The sequence below is a fragment of the Doryrhamphus excisus genome, chromosome 10, assembly GCF_030265055.1.
Source record: "Doryrhamphus excisus isolate RoL2022-K1 chromosome 10, RoL_Dexc_1.0, whole genome shotgun sequence".
NCBI lineage: Eukaryota > Metazoa > Chordata > Actinopteri > Syngnathiformes > Syngnathidae > Doryrhamphus > Doryrhamphus excisus.
Window position 1 is genome coordinate 5,667,501 of NC_080475.1, and position 15,821 is coordinate 5,683,321.

A 15,821-nucleotide genomic window follows, 5' to 3' on the forward strand; every position below is an offset into this window, starting at 1 on the left:
CAGCTATACAGTATACTTTACTGTTAAGTCACTATGATTAATACACCATGACAGCACAGGAAGATGAAAATATTCATGCTTTTAGTCTGTGGCAAACTTTGTACACAAGATTAATTACCATTACATTGCAGAGGACCTACAGTACAGTGGGTAAAGTAGTAGTAAGCATTACAGAGTGGGTAAAGTAGTAGTAAGCATTGCAGAGTACCTACAGTACGGTGGGTAAAGTAGTAGTAAACATTGCAGAGTACCTACAGTACAGTGGGTAAAGTAGTAGTAAGCATTACAGAGTGGGTTTAAGTAGTAGTAAGCATTGCAGAGTACCTACAGTACAGTGGGTGAAGTAGTAGTAAGCATTGCAGAGTACCTACAGTACAGTGGGTAAAGTAGTAGTAAGCATTACAGAGTGGGTAAAGTAGTAGTATGCATTGCAGAGTACCTACAGTACAGTGGGTAAAGTAGTAGTAAACATTGCAGAGTACCTACAGTACAGTGGGTAAAGTAGTAGTAAACATTGCAGAGTACCTACAGTACAGTGGGTAAAGTAGTAGTAAGCATTACAGAGTGGGTAAAGTAGTAGTATGCATTGCAGAGTACCTACAGTACAGTGGGTAAAGTAGTAGTAAACATTGCAGAGTACCTACAGTACAGTGGGTAAAGTAGTAGTAAGCATTACAGAGTGGGTAAAGTAGTAGTAAGCATTGCAGAGTACCTACAGTACAGTGGGTAAAGTAGTAGTAAACATTGCAGAGTACCTACAGTACAGTGGGTAAAGTAGTAGTAAGCATTACAGAGTGGGTAAAGTAGTAGTATGCATTGCAGAGTACCTACAGTACAGTGGGTAAAGTAGTAGTAAGCATTACAGAGTGGGTAAAGTAGTAGTATGCATTGCAGAGTACCTACAGTACAGTGGGTAAAGTAGTAGTAAGCATTGCAGAGTACCTACAGTACAGTGGGTAAAGTAGTAGTAAGCATTGCAGAGTACCTACAGTACAGTGGGTAAAGTAGTAGTAAACATTGCAGAGTACCTGCAGTACAGTGGGTAAAGTAGTACTCCCCCGTTTATCGGGGTTCAACGGTTCCAGACCGCAAAGTAGCATTCCTTTTTTATAAATGGAATATTTTGGTTCGTGGTTTTCCTCCATTTGTGCATATTTTTAATTTAGATCAATTTTATACACTTAAATACATCTCACCTAAAAAGTTCTTCTCCTTGGCTCGCCTCCCGTCTGCTCTGACGCTCCGCCTGAAACACAAATCGTGAGTGGAAGCACAAATCATCGCACGATGGAGGGAATCAGACCTCAATCGATTCTTTCAGCCATTCATCCATTTCAGAGTTCTTGCCCCGGTCGTGGACCAGCAGTTCAGGCCCACCGATGATGTGTGCCGAGCACTCCGTCCTGGGCCCGTGCATCTGTCCCGGGGTGAGAAGAGAACATGTTTCCATATATAGCGTAGTGCATTGAATGCATCGAATTTAACAGGATCCAAAAAGTCAACATTATTGTTAACAGCCGCGAGAAAGTACTGTTTACATGTACTGTAAAAGTACATGCTACCACTAGTCAGCATGTTCCTTATGCTGCTATGTCGTTCAATAAAACATAATACACCATATTATGTAGGAGATTCAACAACAAGGACCTTCCCCGATGCTAACAGATGAATTATTATGTCTCATTATGGCTTATTATATCCACTATATTAGCTGATATTAGTATAAAGGTGTCTACAGGGTTGTAATAAGGTTAAATCCTGTTTTAGAAGGTCATAAGTAGGTTTTCTATGCCCAGATTATGAAAATATGGCATGTATTTATTTTTAATCCCAAGCGGAAATTCATTTATCGCGCATCGAAAGTGGTGAAAAAAATGTTGCGTAATAATATATATATAATATAATTATTATATATATTATATATATTATATATATTATTATTTTATAATTCTAATTATTATAATTTTATATTATTATTTTATAATCTTTATATTATTATATTATATTATTATTATATATAATATTAAATATATTATAAATATAATAATAATAAAATACAATAAAATATAATTTATATATATAATATTATAATATATATATTATTTTATAATTCTAATTATTATTATAATTTTTTATTATTATTTTATAATCTTTATATTATTATATTATATTATTATTATATATAATATTAAATATATTATAAATATAATAATAATAAAAATAAAAATATAATTATATATATATATATATGGATATGAGTGAGTTGAGTCCTGACCTTGCGGAAACGTTTGAAGTTCTTTGCAAAGCTGTTGGCGAGCGTCGGCTGCGGTTGGGCTTTGGGCAGCGCGTTGACGGTGAGGGATCTGAACTCCACCAAAATCAGGTTTTTAGGGTGGTCTTGGTCCACTTTGGTTTCCTGCAACACCAACACACAAAGATGCCCACCGGTTCATCAGAAAGTAGCGAAAGGGGAGTCAACAACTAAGAGACTCTGGTTTTAGATTGAAGGGGGCTGTTAAATGTCAACACAAACAACGCCAATGAGGACTGATGTGAACCTTTGCACACAAACAGGAAGTGGGCCAGGATGTGCCAGGCAAATGATTACTGTTGATAACGCATGTGGGAGTTTGTAACCTTGTCACGGGAAACGACTCTGACATTTTAGACGTTTTTATGTCTATTTTTATGTCTTCATGCCAATAAAGGCACACAACTTAGTGGATAGCATGTGCTAACAGTGAGGAGAGGCTATACAAACACAGCAGCATGAAATCAGGACAAATAAGGTACTGTTACAGTCACAGAGCAGTGATGGCAAAGAGGAAAAGTGTGATGATAACCATAGCACTCGTAATGTTCTGGTAGCGTCTGTCCTGGCTACTCGTTATAATTACTGGTGGGGGCACAATTTATTTTCCTAAAAACTCGCAATATCGTTGTTTTGTTGTAAAGTGGTTAACAGTTGTTGTTTTTTTTACATTTGACAGTTAATATGGGGACTGTCTGACCCTAAAATGTATTATTTAAATTTCCATTATTTCCTATGTAAGTAAATTAGTAAGTAAGTAAGTAAAAGAATAAAAAAATAAAAAATAAATGAAAATACATGTAAGAATAACAAAGAATTTCAAATGCAGAGTTAGAGAAATAAATTAAAGTACCTCAAGTTGAACGGAATTAATAATAAATATAAAGTAAATAAGTTAGAATAAGTGAATATATTAAGGATAAATTAATAAATACACATTTGGACAAAAATGCACAATTTATTAAAGATGAAGTAAAAAGTAATTTTTTTTTAAGTGTCAAAATAACCAGATGGTTTGTTCTGTGTTTTTTTTCAGCCAGAAATAAAAGGTAGTGGCCTGCACGGTGGTCAAGTGGTTAGCAGATCTCACAGCTAGGAGAACTGAGCCACCCTCGGCCATCGGTTTGCATGTTCTCCCCGTGCATGCGTGGGTTTTCTCCGGGTACTCCGGTTTCCTCCCACATTCCAAAAACATGCTAGGTTAATTAGCGACTCCAAATTGTCCATAGGTATGAATGTGAGTGTGAATGGTTGTTTGTCTATATGTGCCCTGTGATTGGCTGGCCACCAGTCCAGGGTGTACCCCGCCTCTCGCCACGAAAACAGCTGGGATAGGCTCCAGCATCCCCCGCGACCCTCGTGAGGATAAGCGGTAGAAAATGAATGAATGAATGAGTTCTCCTCCTATTTTGTGTGGAAGTGGTAACTTTTTGGCTTCTTATTTTGTCTTTCCCCACCCTCGGTCATCTCTGTGTGGAGTTTGCATGTTCTCCCCGTGCATGCGTGGGTTTTCTCCGGGTACTCCGGTTTCCTCCCACATTCCAAAAACATGCTAGGTTAATTAGCGACTCCAAATTGTCCATAGGTATGAATGTGAGTGTGAATGGTTGTTTGTCTATATGTGCCCTGTGATTGGCTGGCCACCAGTCCAGGGTGTACCCCGCCTCTCTCGCCCAAAGACAGCTGGGATAGGCTCCTGCGATGTAACCCCTGCGCATGTAAAACACTTACTTGGGCCTCCTCCAGTTTGACAGGTTTACCAAGGTGAACCTCAGCATCTTCTGCGTCCTGACCAACATCTGCTTTGAGTGGCTCAACATTCTAGGAGAACAACCAGTATTAAGAGAAAGGCTGAAAAAGAACACCAGGATCGGAAATCTCCTCCTGACCTTAATGGAGAACATCTTGTTAGCTTCAACAAGCTGGCGCGTGCCGCGTGCGCTCGCTTCTGATGGCTTCGCCGCCATCTCTGAGACGACTTCCAGCTCAGTTCGGTGGTTTTGATGGACAGGTGGGGTTTTTTCCAGGCCCAAATGTGACCTTGGGCTGCTGGTGGCGTCATCATCTTCACGAGCCACGCGTTGCTTTTTATTTGAAGCCTGCGCTGCTTCGGACGGCCGGTCGGGAGCGTGGCTTCTTGCTGGTGCCGCTCGGCTCGCCGAGAGCGACTCGTCCATCTCGTCCATGTCCTCGGACATGATGAACTCCAGTTCGGCCACATCCATTTCTTCTTCCATACCCTTTCTTTTTCTGCTCGTGTGGGAGGCCGCTTCTGATGAAGACGCTGACCGATCGACGAAGAGATCATCATCACCATCATCGCGGCTCGTGGGATTCTGGGAAGAGGCTGCAGGGGCTTGGATTGAACATGAGGGGGTGTCAGAAGAGGTGTTGATGCTGGATTCAAGTACGGGGCGCTTTGGCTGTGACGTCACAGCCGCCAGCTCCTCATCCAAAGGCCTTGAAGAAAAAAAAACACATTTGTACTGTCAAAAAATGGATGCACATACCAGCGTATCCCACCAAGCGACATCTTTTGTGTTTATGGATGCTAATTCATCAAGAAGACATGACCTTACCTCTTCTTGTTGACTGGTTTAAAAAAACTAGTCATTGTCGACTGCTTCTGTGGGGACGTTGTTGGAGAAACGTGCTGAGGAGAATTCTTTGACAAAGATGTCTTCTTAGCAACACCAGGCTTTGCCATAGGCGGCCCCAAAGTTGTCGTCTTCCGGTCTTGATGGCCTGAAAGTGCAAAGGTGTTTCAGAGAATTTGTTTTTCCTTTGTGTTGTCATTGCTTTTTGTTCTTCATCGGTGCTTTATGATTCAATGATTCTCCCTCGTCATCACGACCGGTGTTATACGGTGAACTACACGCAAGCTGCAGGTCGGGATGAGCATCCACTTCCTATACCGCCCTCGCCCACAAATACGGTTTAATGGGATGTTAGGATTTTTCAAATGTAACACAACTCATACAACGTAACACTCACAAAAATATGCTAAATAGTTCATGGCAGGGGTTCCCAAACGTTACCAACTCAGGGCCCACTTGAAAATCTGAAAAAATGTCCGCGGCCCACCTTTGTCCTATAAACAGTACATAGACGAAATGCTGCGTTCTCAGAGCACTTAACATTATTATTATTATTATTATTATTATCATTATTATTATTATTATTATAAAGATTCAGGATTGAAATGAAAGCAGGGGGATAAAGGAAGCCCAAACTTTTAATCTGTGGTATACACACAAGACAGAATTAATGCTCATAATTTTCATAACTGCATTCAAGACTGGCATAATGACCAGAGAGCTACGTTCCAATCATAAACTGTATAAGGTTCCTAAAATATTGTGACAGGTCAATAACACTTAATAGGTTATTACTTAGGCCTATAAATATATTTTTTTAAATCGTGCAATAAATATTTTACAATAAAAATAATTTAAAAAATAATATTTGCTAAATTTCTTATTTTTAATAATTGTCAATTATTATTTTAATGTATTATTATTATTAATTATTTTAATTTATTATTATTATTACTTATTTTAATTTATTATTATTAATAATTATTTTAATTTATTATTATTATTACATAATTTGATTTATTATTAATTAATTTAATTCATTATTATTAATTAATTTAATTTATTATTATTATTAATTTCATTATTTTTAATGACCTCTCATGGCCCACCAGGGGGCCGCGGCCCACACTTTGGGAATCACTGGTTTATGGTGTTATACTTGTAAATAAATGATTTGGGTGTAAAACAACCCCTAGTTTGTGTTCTTTATGTTGGTATAGTTGTTGAGATGTCACAAAAACAACAAATATCAGCGACAAAAGTTAAGCTTTAAATGTTTTTTTTTTGCACAAAATGCTGGTTTTCTCCCTGTTTTAGTTGGGAACTGATATTTTCCTATGTTTTGCTGATTACTTAAGAACGGAAAAAAGTAGAAACAAACGACAGACGGGAGTCTAATCGCTTGTGTTTTGGTAGGTTTGATGTTTATGTATATATATATATAGCCATAGAAAGATCAGTCAAATCTAAAATGGCCGACAGTGGAGGGAATGGCTGAATGAGTTCGTTAATATATTTTTGAACAAACAAGAGTTGTCCAACTAGAAAGTGATGAGTGACAAATGGATATTTTAAATGTTGATGACCCACAACCCAGCTAGCAGACATCAACATAAGCTGTTGTCAACATAACCAAAATATAATAAACAACGGTATGCTAGCATTTTGCTATCAATCGTTTTTTTTTTGTCGACCTTTTCCACAAATGCGATAGACGATATCTACCCATAACTCTGGACTCAGGCCTCCTCCTCTGGGAGTGTGTGTTCTCCATCACGCTATGTGAATCTGTCGCCATCATCTGTGTCGTGGTTTTCGAACCATCAAGACGACTTGCGGTCCCTTTGTGTGTTTTTTCCGGTGTCTCTCCGACCGCCGTGATGCCGGTGGTCTGGCGTGGATCTGTTCTGATAAACAAGGCAAACGGGGGCAAGTCTGGAAGACTGAAATCAAACAGACCAGGAAGTTGTGTGTGTGTGTGTTGTACATTTGTGACGTCTCCGTGTTGACCGCGTACGCCGTGATGTTCTGTGACGCCGCTGGTAAGACGGTCTCATCCACTGCCACGTGCTGGGACAAAGACGCGCTCAGACTTCTGGGCTTGACCTTTGGCACTGAACCCGAAAGAAGCAAAAAAAGACATGAAACAACAAAAGCGAGACGGCGTTTCACGTTCTTCTACCTGTATCTGTCATTGAACTGGTCGGGTTGCAGTACTTGCTGCATGTGGCGTAGATGGCGGCCAACCCGATTTCAGACTCTGTGATGACTCGAAGGCGTTTCCTGTCTCACAGAAAGAGAAAGGAGTTCTTGGATCGAATCCATACCAAGGGTAGTAGCTGTCTTTGGGCGAGAGGCGGGGTACACCCTGGACTGGTCGCCAGCCAATCACAGGGCACATATAGACAAACAACCATTCACACTCATATTCATACCTATGGACAATTTGGAGTCGCTAATTAACCTAGCATGTTTTTGGAATGTGGGAGGAAACCGGAGTACCCGGAGAAAACCCACGCATGCACAGGGAGAACATGCAAACTCCACACAGAGATGACCGAGGGTGGGGAAAGACAAAATAAGAAGCCAAAAAGTTACCACTTCCACACAAAATAGGAGGAGAACTCATTCATTCATTCATTTTCTACCACTTATCCTCACGAGGGTCGCGGGGGGTGCTGGAGCCTATCCCAGCTGTTTTCGTGGCGAGAGGCGGGGTACACCCTGGACTGGTGGCCAGCCAATCACAGGGCACATATAGACAAACAACCATTCACACTCACATTCATACCTATGGACAATTTGGAGTGGCTAATTAACCTAGCATGTTTTTGGAATGTGGGAGGAAACCGGAGTACCCGGAGAAAACCCACGCACGCACGGGGAGAACATGCAAACTCCACACAGAGATGGCCGAGGGTGGGATTGAACTCGGTTCTCCTAGCTGTGAGGTCTGAGCGCTAACCACTCGACCGCCGTGCCGCCCTGTGTTTTTTTTTGTTGTATTGTTCAAATACATATATATTATATATTGTATATACCTTATTTATGTATTGTTTGCATAGTCAGAAGATACCACATTTGGTTACAAACGATTGGGCATCTAAGTGTGTGAGTTTGCATGTTCTCCCCGTGTGTGGGAACCCCGTCTCTTGCCCAAAGTCAGCTGGGATAGGCTCCAGCATACCCATGTGACCTTAATGAGAATTGAGCCATGCTTTGCAAACATGTTTGTTGTTTTCTCTTCCTAAAAATATCGTTATGCTTGCATAAAAACTAAATCTTAAGTATTTTATTTATCATGAAGTGCAACTAAAAGGCAAAATTATTCAATCATCTGCAAAATTTCAAACGTATCAGTATGAGCGATCACACTATACCACCCCTCCTGTGACAAACCTTTCAATGATGTTTTTCACGGAATCATGCCACCCTGTGGTAGAAGGTGGAAGCACAGGTTGCGAGCTGCCAGTAGAAACGTCCACCACGCACGTCCTCGGGGACTCCAGGAGGTCAGAGGGCAGGGAGCCTTCCTCCAGGAGTTGGCTTGTACCACCACCAAAACTTATCGCTGTGCTCAGACGCTTCAGCTATGAAACATTTGGAGAAACATTAAGACTAACACTGGAACCCGGGAATACTACAACACATATATCAACATATTCGGACCCAGTCATTGCAATTCAATGTGGATATTAAGCGGATAATAACATATTTTATAACGCAACCTCTGAAGTCAAGTGGTGCTGAAATGTGATGACATTTTGGTGCAAAATATTCATCTAGATCAGGGGTGCTCACACTTTTTCAGCATGCGAGCTACTTTTAAAATGACCGAGTCAAAATGATCTACCCACTACAAAAATGCAAAACATCTATTTATTTTCAAATGTATTGAGGATTATTTGTACGTACAATGTATGTCGATGTACCTTACATAACCAAATGAGCCAATATTGCAAAACACACATAATTAACTATTAACATTTTTTTGTAATTACCTGAGTTTACTTTGATGACTTGCACTGAATTGAACCAGCCAGGGATGCATAGTCCGGACAGTAGCTGCTGATAGCCAGCCTCAAGCACACTTCCAAATGTTTATCAGTCATGGATAATATCCGTATCATAATATCCGTATAATATTCCATATCTGTATGGAAGTGATATGTTTTTTGCCTTTTTACTTGGTCCAGTTTTTGCCTTTTTACTTGGTCCAGCTCCTTCACTCATTTTAGTGACCATAAACTTTAGCGAGGGCTTTAAAATCTAACGCAATTCGCCGACTAGCTTAGCACTTTGCATCGTTGTTTACGCATGAGCGGTGACCTAAAGGTCAAAATTCAGTTGTCATCTGACTGGTTGTCCTGTATGTCAATCAAGTAACGGGGATGGATGATAGGCTGACATCGTAAGTTCTGCTGCACTTAGAGACGTCGTTTGATTTGATTGGTCGCCCGAAGGGCAACATTCAGTTGTCATCTGAATGGCTGCCCTGTATATCAATCAAGTGACGGCATTGATGCTGGGATGATATTTTTTTAATGTCACGCCGCGATCGACCAGCGATCGACCAGTACCACCTCCACGATCGACCGGTAGCTCGCGATCGACTTAATGAGCACCACTGATCTAAAACATCCCAAAAATGAGTGCTAACCTCCATCACATACAATGTCACACTAGAGCTGATGACCTTGAATCCAAGATGTGACAATACCTGTTTAGTGCTGAGAAATATGAAGGTTGTTCCTCCAAAAAGATGTTTACGTTTGACATCCGGCGCCAGGTTAACATCCTCTTTATTCAAGCTGGGCTCATCAATGTCAGGAGTGAATCTAAAAATGACAAGAGAGCAGGAAAAATTAGCTCATGTTGCGGATTAAACGACAGAACAAGTCCACGATGGCATCGTACTTCTCGGCTACAGGAGGGGGTAACTTCTGTTGGGCCGCTTTGCTGAGCTCTGAGAAGAACTCCGGCTTCACGATGGGACAGCAGCACAGCAGGGCAGAAATGGTCTACAAGTTGAGGTACAGAAGAACCCGGTGATGTCAACATGATAAGCGCATTTACATACATCCGTGTTTTTATTTTGAAGCTCACGTTGCCTTGAACAGGAAGTAACTAGACAGTCGTTATGCTGCGGTAGTCCTTTCATAATGCTTGGCGATAACGATGAAGTTAACAATACCAAATTCAACCATTAAGGCATTCTCCAACTGCCACAGCTACATCGTGGTCCTGTGGGAAATATTGAATGCTACAACACGTGTCGACATAAATCGACCCATTTTTTCCAGAAATGATGCCCCTGGGTCTCAATTTTTTTGTTTTTTGAGTTCTATGTTTTATCTCATTATTATGACTTTTTTGCCATTTTCAAAATTTCGACTTTTTATCTCATAATTTCAACTTTTTATCTCGTTATTTCGACTTTTTATCTCAGACTTTTTATCTCATAATTTCAACTTTTTATCTCGTTATTTCGACTTTTTATCGCAGACTTTTTATCTCATAATTTCAACTTTTTATCTCGTTATTTCGACTTTTTATCTCAGACTTTTTATCTCATTATTATGACTTTCTATCTCATAATTTCAACTTTCCTATCTCAAAATTTCAACTTTTTATCTCGTTATTTCGACTTTTTATCTCAGACTTTTTATCTCATTATTATGACTTTCTATCTCATAATTTCAACTTTCCTATCTCAAAATTTCAACTTTTTATCTCATAATTTAGACTTATGTCATTATTTCGACTTTTTATCTCATTATTATGACTTTCTATCTCATAATTTCGACTATCTCAAAATTTAGACTTTTTATCTCATAATTCGGACTTTTTATCTCATTATTATGACTTTCTATCTAAAGATTTTGCCTTTTTATCTCAGAATGTCGACTTTTTATCTCATAATTTTGACTTTTTATCTCATAATTTTGACTTTTTATCTCATAATTTTGACTTACCATTGGGATAATTTTTTTTTTAGTGGTGGAAACGGGCTTCCATAGAATTCAGCGGGTTGAATAATGCTGATGAACACACATAAAGACACAGAAGTAAAGTGACCTTTCTGACCTTGATGGTGACTTTAACCGACGGCATGACCAGGTGGGTACATGCCGTACTCCACGTGTTGACTAGCGTTCCCCCCAGCAGCTGCAGAGCCTGAGAGAGGGCAGCTTTGCCGTCGTTGTCCAAGCAAGAAGAACACACGACCGGCTTCTGATGAGCCACGCTGGGCAGGAAAAAGAAAGGATAGAATTCATTCATGAAGATTTGATTAATGATACGTCCTGGTGTTTTTTTCCCCAGTACCTGAATTTGGAATGAAAGACTCCAAATGTAACGCTGTCCCCCGACTTCATGTTCACCGGAGTGTTCTCCGTCAGGCGCTTGCCGTTGACGACTGTGCCGTACTTGGAGGTGTCCTTCAGGGTCAGTGTCTTGGGATGAAATACATGACAAATGGGTAAACATGTGTAAATATTCCTATTAAAATGTTTCTAACAAATCGTTTTGCATATACTGCTCTTACCTGATCAGTAACTATGCAGTGAGCATGGGCTCTGCTGATGGACTGGTCATTAGGCAGCAGAATTTCACAGTTCTTGCGACCCACCACATATTCTTTACCACAGAGCAGATAGTGGGTCTCACCTGTCAATAACAAGAACTTTTTACTGACTTTTCAAACTCCCTAACCCATATGTGACGACATTTTGTGCATTAAGGACGCTGAAACCAATCCACTCTTGGTCAGTACATACAACATACAATAAATAGTTACACAAAACACATCATACAGATTGTTTAAAGACAAAGAAAGCAAATATAGGCTATATAATATAAGATAAAACTTGTATTTTGCCACATAGTTAAATATTTCATCAATGACACTTTCCGGACAGAAAAGCTAAACTAAGTCACACTCATTGCATTTCATTTACTACAGCTTAAGTTCGTTATGTTAAAATATCAGTATATATCAATATCAATTGATACCTCCCGGTCCCGCCGGAATTAGAATCCACATTTCGGCAATATTCTTCTTTTTATGAAATTGAAATGACTTAAAAAGTTCGGAAAACAACCAGAATGAATCGTGTTTTCGCCACTATCGACAAGCAACGCCCGCGCGGCCCAGTGACGTCACAATGCAGCGACTTTTTTTCTTCTTCTACTCCTGTTTTCCCGGGAAGTGCTTGTTTATTTTTTACGCATTACTGCTCCTAGCGGCATTAAGGAGATATTACAAAAGTAAACACTAACATAAAACAAACTACGATCAACACTAAATGGAAGGTATGAGCTTATGGAATGATTTAATGCAGAATGTGTGGCCTTGATAATGTAAAAAAAGACATAAATTAAATTCAAGTAGGTTATTTATTAATTGTATTTATAAATCCTGTTTTAAATTATCCTTTAAAAGTGTAGTATAAGTATTTTTATTTAGCTGTCAAATAAGTAAATATGCTAAAATCCTAGCCATCTTATTATATATATGTTAAATGTATTTTTAGTTGTTTATTATATTTATTACAATTTCAAAAATACATCAAGAAGAAAGGAAGAAAAGAAGGAACGAAGGAAATGGCCCTCTTGCTTCAGGCAAGCTTTTATTTAAAACGTGGCAGCAAAACAGAGCAGATGAACACAAAGGGGTAGGCATTTATAAGCTTTTGCTTCAGCCTACTCCTTTTGGGCTTGGGATCAGATAGTTGAATACAAATGTAAATAATGGAAAGTTATATTTTGATTGATGTAAGAAATGCACTGTAATGATTCACATATTTGCCCAAATAAAGGGAAAAAAAAAAAAAAAAAAAAAAAAACGATTAGCCTGTCTCGCCCTTCTCACTTCCGCCTCCCTTGCCCCGCCCCCTCCACATGCCCAAGGCCAAAGGTCACATACCACATTATTCCCGTAATATTATGAGTTTTTCTGGTAGATGTAGCACTTTATCGTCCAAATCTCTGATTATTTGAATACACCGTCGTAATAGACATTGGGCATTTATGACTTTATTCTTGAAATCTCAGATTATTCTTTGTCCAATGTGACCCTTGATACCAAATATTGCAGTTTGGCCCAGTTGATGGTCAGGTCAACAGATATGGAAAGTGACAGACTACAGATCCGTGTTTGCGTCCACCATTAGCACTGACAAATCCAACTTAGAAATAATAATGCTCTCAGTGGCAGAAGACCATCCCTGCCTAGCTATTTCTAACAGGACCAACAGGCTCACGCCAATCCATCGTCAAACCTGACCGTTTAGTCCGCATTCTTCTAATGAATGCTTCCCTAACTGGCGACTTCATTCACCCTCCCAGGCTGCTGAGGGACCAGGCTTGTCTTATTTCACGCCATGCCTTCCTTGACACGTTGTGATAACTTATCATCAGATTGTCAAAACAACAGCGTCCGTGTGACGTCACATTTGTGATGCTGTAGCCAGCCAGGACCTTCAGTCACACATCAGTGACCCGCATCTAATAAATAATAATAAATAAAATAAATTATCATAATGACATTTCTCAATCTAAAAAATATTACATTGTTAATATTAAACAAATATAAATAAATCCAGATCTAATAATACTAATAAGCCCCATTGTAATAAATAAAAATGAAAAATCATGTACTAGAAGTAGTGGCAGAAATGATAAAGAAATCACTTCTAAATTGTAAAACACATATTCACATAAAAACTGATATTAAAAAACAACTACAAGACACATTTAAGAAATGGTACTCCAATTTTTCACAAAAATTCAATATACAAAAATGAATCAAATATAAATGGAAAAAAATGAAATGAATAATAATTGTTTTAATTAATGAATTTAAAACATTTAATGAATGATAACGATGAATTAAAGTCCCAAAGCAATAGTGACAAAACAAAACTAACAAAACAATAATACATAAGAAACAATAATACAGTAATTTTTTTAAACAATTTACAGTACAAAAAAAGAAATGAAAAAATATGAAATCTCAATAATATCACGTTCTACAAAAAAAATCTACACCAAAATAAAATAATAAAAAATAAATAGTAGCAATAATTAAATGAAACCAAATACTGAGAAAACATAAATAAATAACGTAATTTTTTAACAATTTACGGTACAAAAAAGAAATAAAAAAATATGAAATCTCAATAACACTTTCTTCAAAAAAAATTCTACATCAAAATAAAATAATAATTAAATAACACAAATACTGAGAAAACATAAATAAGTAAAATTAGCTACAGGAAGGAAAACAATGAGACTTATGAATGACTTTCCTCCTCTCTAACTTCCAACCCCAAACACGTTTTCTCACAGAACAGGATTGGAATCCACACAAAGAAGAGTCAACAATAAAACGCAAGCATATTCACCTGTCACGTTGTACATATTTTTTATTTCGCTTGCAGAGAGAACAAATCCAACTGTAAATAGTACTATAATATTTACCATACGATGCTATTTCTATGAAAAGACATGGAAGTTTACAGCCAGTATAAGCAAGGGCCTTTGTCACGGCGTCCCAAGGTTGTCAGTGCCGGACTCTGTAGGAATATGTCTGATATTTAGTTGACATAGTCGAGCACAAGAACAACCGAATATCAAACATATCACACAGCCTCCAGCTGATCGGAACGTCTCCTGCCTGCAGTGGCGACACAAAGCAGTCAAAACATGAACGCAAATTCAAACAAATGACAACATCATACTTCGGTAAAACCACAAGCGAACGCAACACTTACCAAGATGGCGACAAAAAAAAGTCATACCTCACCGCCATTCTAAGTTCAAAATGAATGTGGGAGAAATTCCCCAGTGGGACGCTATTTATATACAACACCCAAAGATTTTTTTAATGGGTGGGGGGCCACTGTCACAGTCACTGTTGTATGTAATTAGGGCTGGATTGATCCAGGCCTGTAGCCTTTCCTCCCCACATTAGCGATGATCAATAGACACGATGTTCATCCCACTGTGAGTGGGATCACACACACACACACTGCAGCTGCAAAATGAAATGACTTTCAGGGAGGACACACATGAAGATAGGATGAATTTGTATGTCGTTAGCAACATGAATAATAACTCATTCATTCACTTTTCAGGACTTTATTACCATAATATTTGGACTTTCAACATTACATAACCTAATTTAAAAAATTGAACTTTATTTGTTGTTTCTCATAATATTACGACTTTAATTTTTAATATTGAAGTCTCTTTATGCCCCTAAAAATCCGATACTGATGTCGACCGATATCACATTTTTATGCTGATGTTGCCCAATTATTATCAGTATCAATAATTAATATCGGACAGTTATTCAATTATTTTCTACCGCTTATCCTCACAAGGGTCACATGGGGAGTGCTGGAGCCTATCCCAGCCGTCTTCGGGCGAGAGGCGATGTACACCCTGGACTGGTGGCCGCCCAATCACAGGGCTCATATAGACAAACAACCATTCACACTCACATTCATACCTATGGACAATTTGGAGTGGCCAATTAACCTAGCATGTTTTTGGAATGTGGGAGGAAACCGGAGTACCCGGAGAAAACCCACGCATGCACGGGGAGAACATGCAAACTCCACACAGAGATGGCCGAGGGCGGGGACCGAACCCTGGTCTCCTAGCTGTGAGGTCTGCTCACTAACCACCAGACCGCCGTGCCGCAACTTTAACTGTTGATTTTTGTTAATAAAATAGGGCAGCCCACCATTGGAGGACGTCTTGTGGAGGTCTTCAAAGTATTCCTCAACATCTGGAGTCGAGGTCAGGAGAACACCATCCCCACCATACACGGTGTTAACCCTGCACTGATTCCCGCTCCTGAGACGGCGGATGGTGGTCCAGAATCTCTTCAAAACCGTCCAGAA

The 15,821-nt window shown here is 39.0% G+C and overlaps 2 protein-coding genes across 4 annotated transcripts in view; both read right to left on the bottom strand.

Moving 5' to 3' along the window:
- The window catches only part of nbn (nibrin), a 16,519-nt gene extending 4,450 nt beyond the window's left edge, over positions 1 to 12,069 (bottom strand). The window contains exons 1-17 of one of the 3 annotated variants that reach the window (XR_009131820.1): positions 11,923 to 12,069; positions 11,456 to 11,577; positions 11,236 to 11,363; positions 10,996 to 11,155; positions 9,826 to 9,929; positions 9,629 to 9,746; positions 8,308 to 8,498; positions 7,091 to 7,191; positions 6,896 to 7,022; positions 6,634 to 6,815; positions 4,891 to 5,056; positions 4,201 to 4,771; positions 4,043 to 4,132; positions 2,276 to 2,416; positions 1,304 to 1,417; positions 483 to 1,246; positions 65 to 439 (exon numbers count right to left, since the gene is read on the bottom strand). Coding sequence is in view for 2 of the 3 variants with exons in the window: in XM_058084113.1 (XP_057940096.1) it covers positions 1,193 to 1,246; positions 1,304 to 1,417; positions 2,276 to 2,416; positions 4,043 to 4,132; positions 4,201 to 4,771; positions 4,891 to 5,056; positions 6,634 to 6,815; positions 6,896 to 7,022; positions 7,091 to 7,191; positions 8,308 to 8,498; positions 9,629 to 9,746; positions 9,826 to 9,929; positions 10,996 to 11,155; positions 11,236 to 11,363; positions 11,456 to 11,577; positions 11,923 to 11,953 (2,400 nt within the window). In the remaining variant the exon portion in view is untranslated. Of the gene's footprint in view, positions 1 to 64; positions 1,247 to 1,303; positions 1,418 to 2,275; positions 2,417 to 4,042; positions 4,133 to 4,200; positions 4,772 to 4,890; positions 5,057 to 6,633; positions 6,816 to 6,895; positions 7,023 to 7,090; positions 7,192 to 8,307; positions 8,499 to 9,628; positions 9,747 to 9,825; positions 9,930 to 10,995; positions 11,156 to 11,235; positions 11,364 to 11,455; positions 11,578 to 11,922 lie in introns of those variants that run through there. The other 2 variants (XM_058084112.1, XM_058084113.1) reach the window with 2 other exon arrangements.
- Positions 1 to 15,821, bottom strand: part of cldn12 (claudin 12) — a 120,772-nt gene that overhangs the window by 36,210 nt on the left and 68,741 nt on the right. The gene's annotated exons all lie outside the window — the stretch shown is intronic.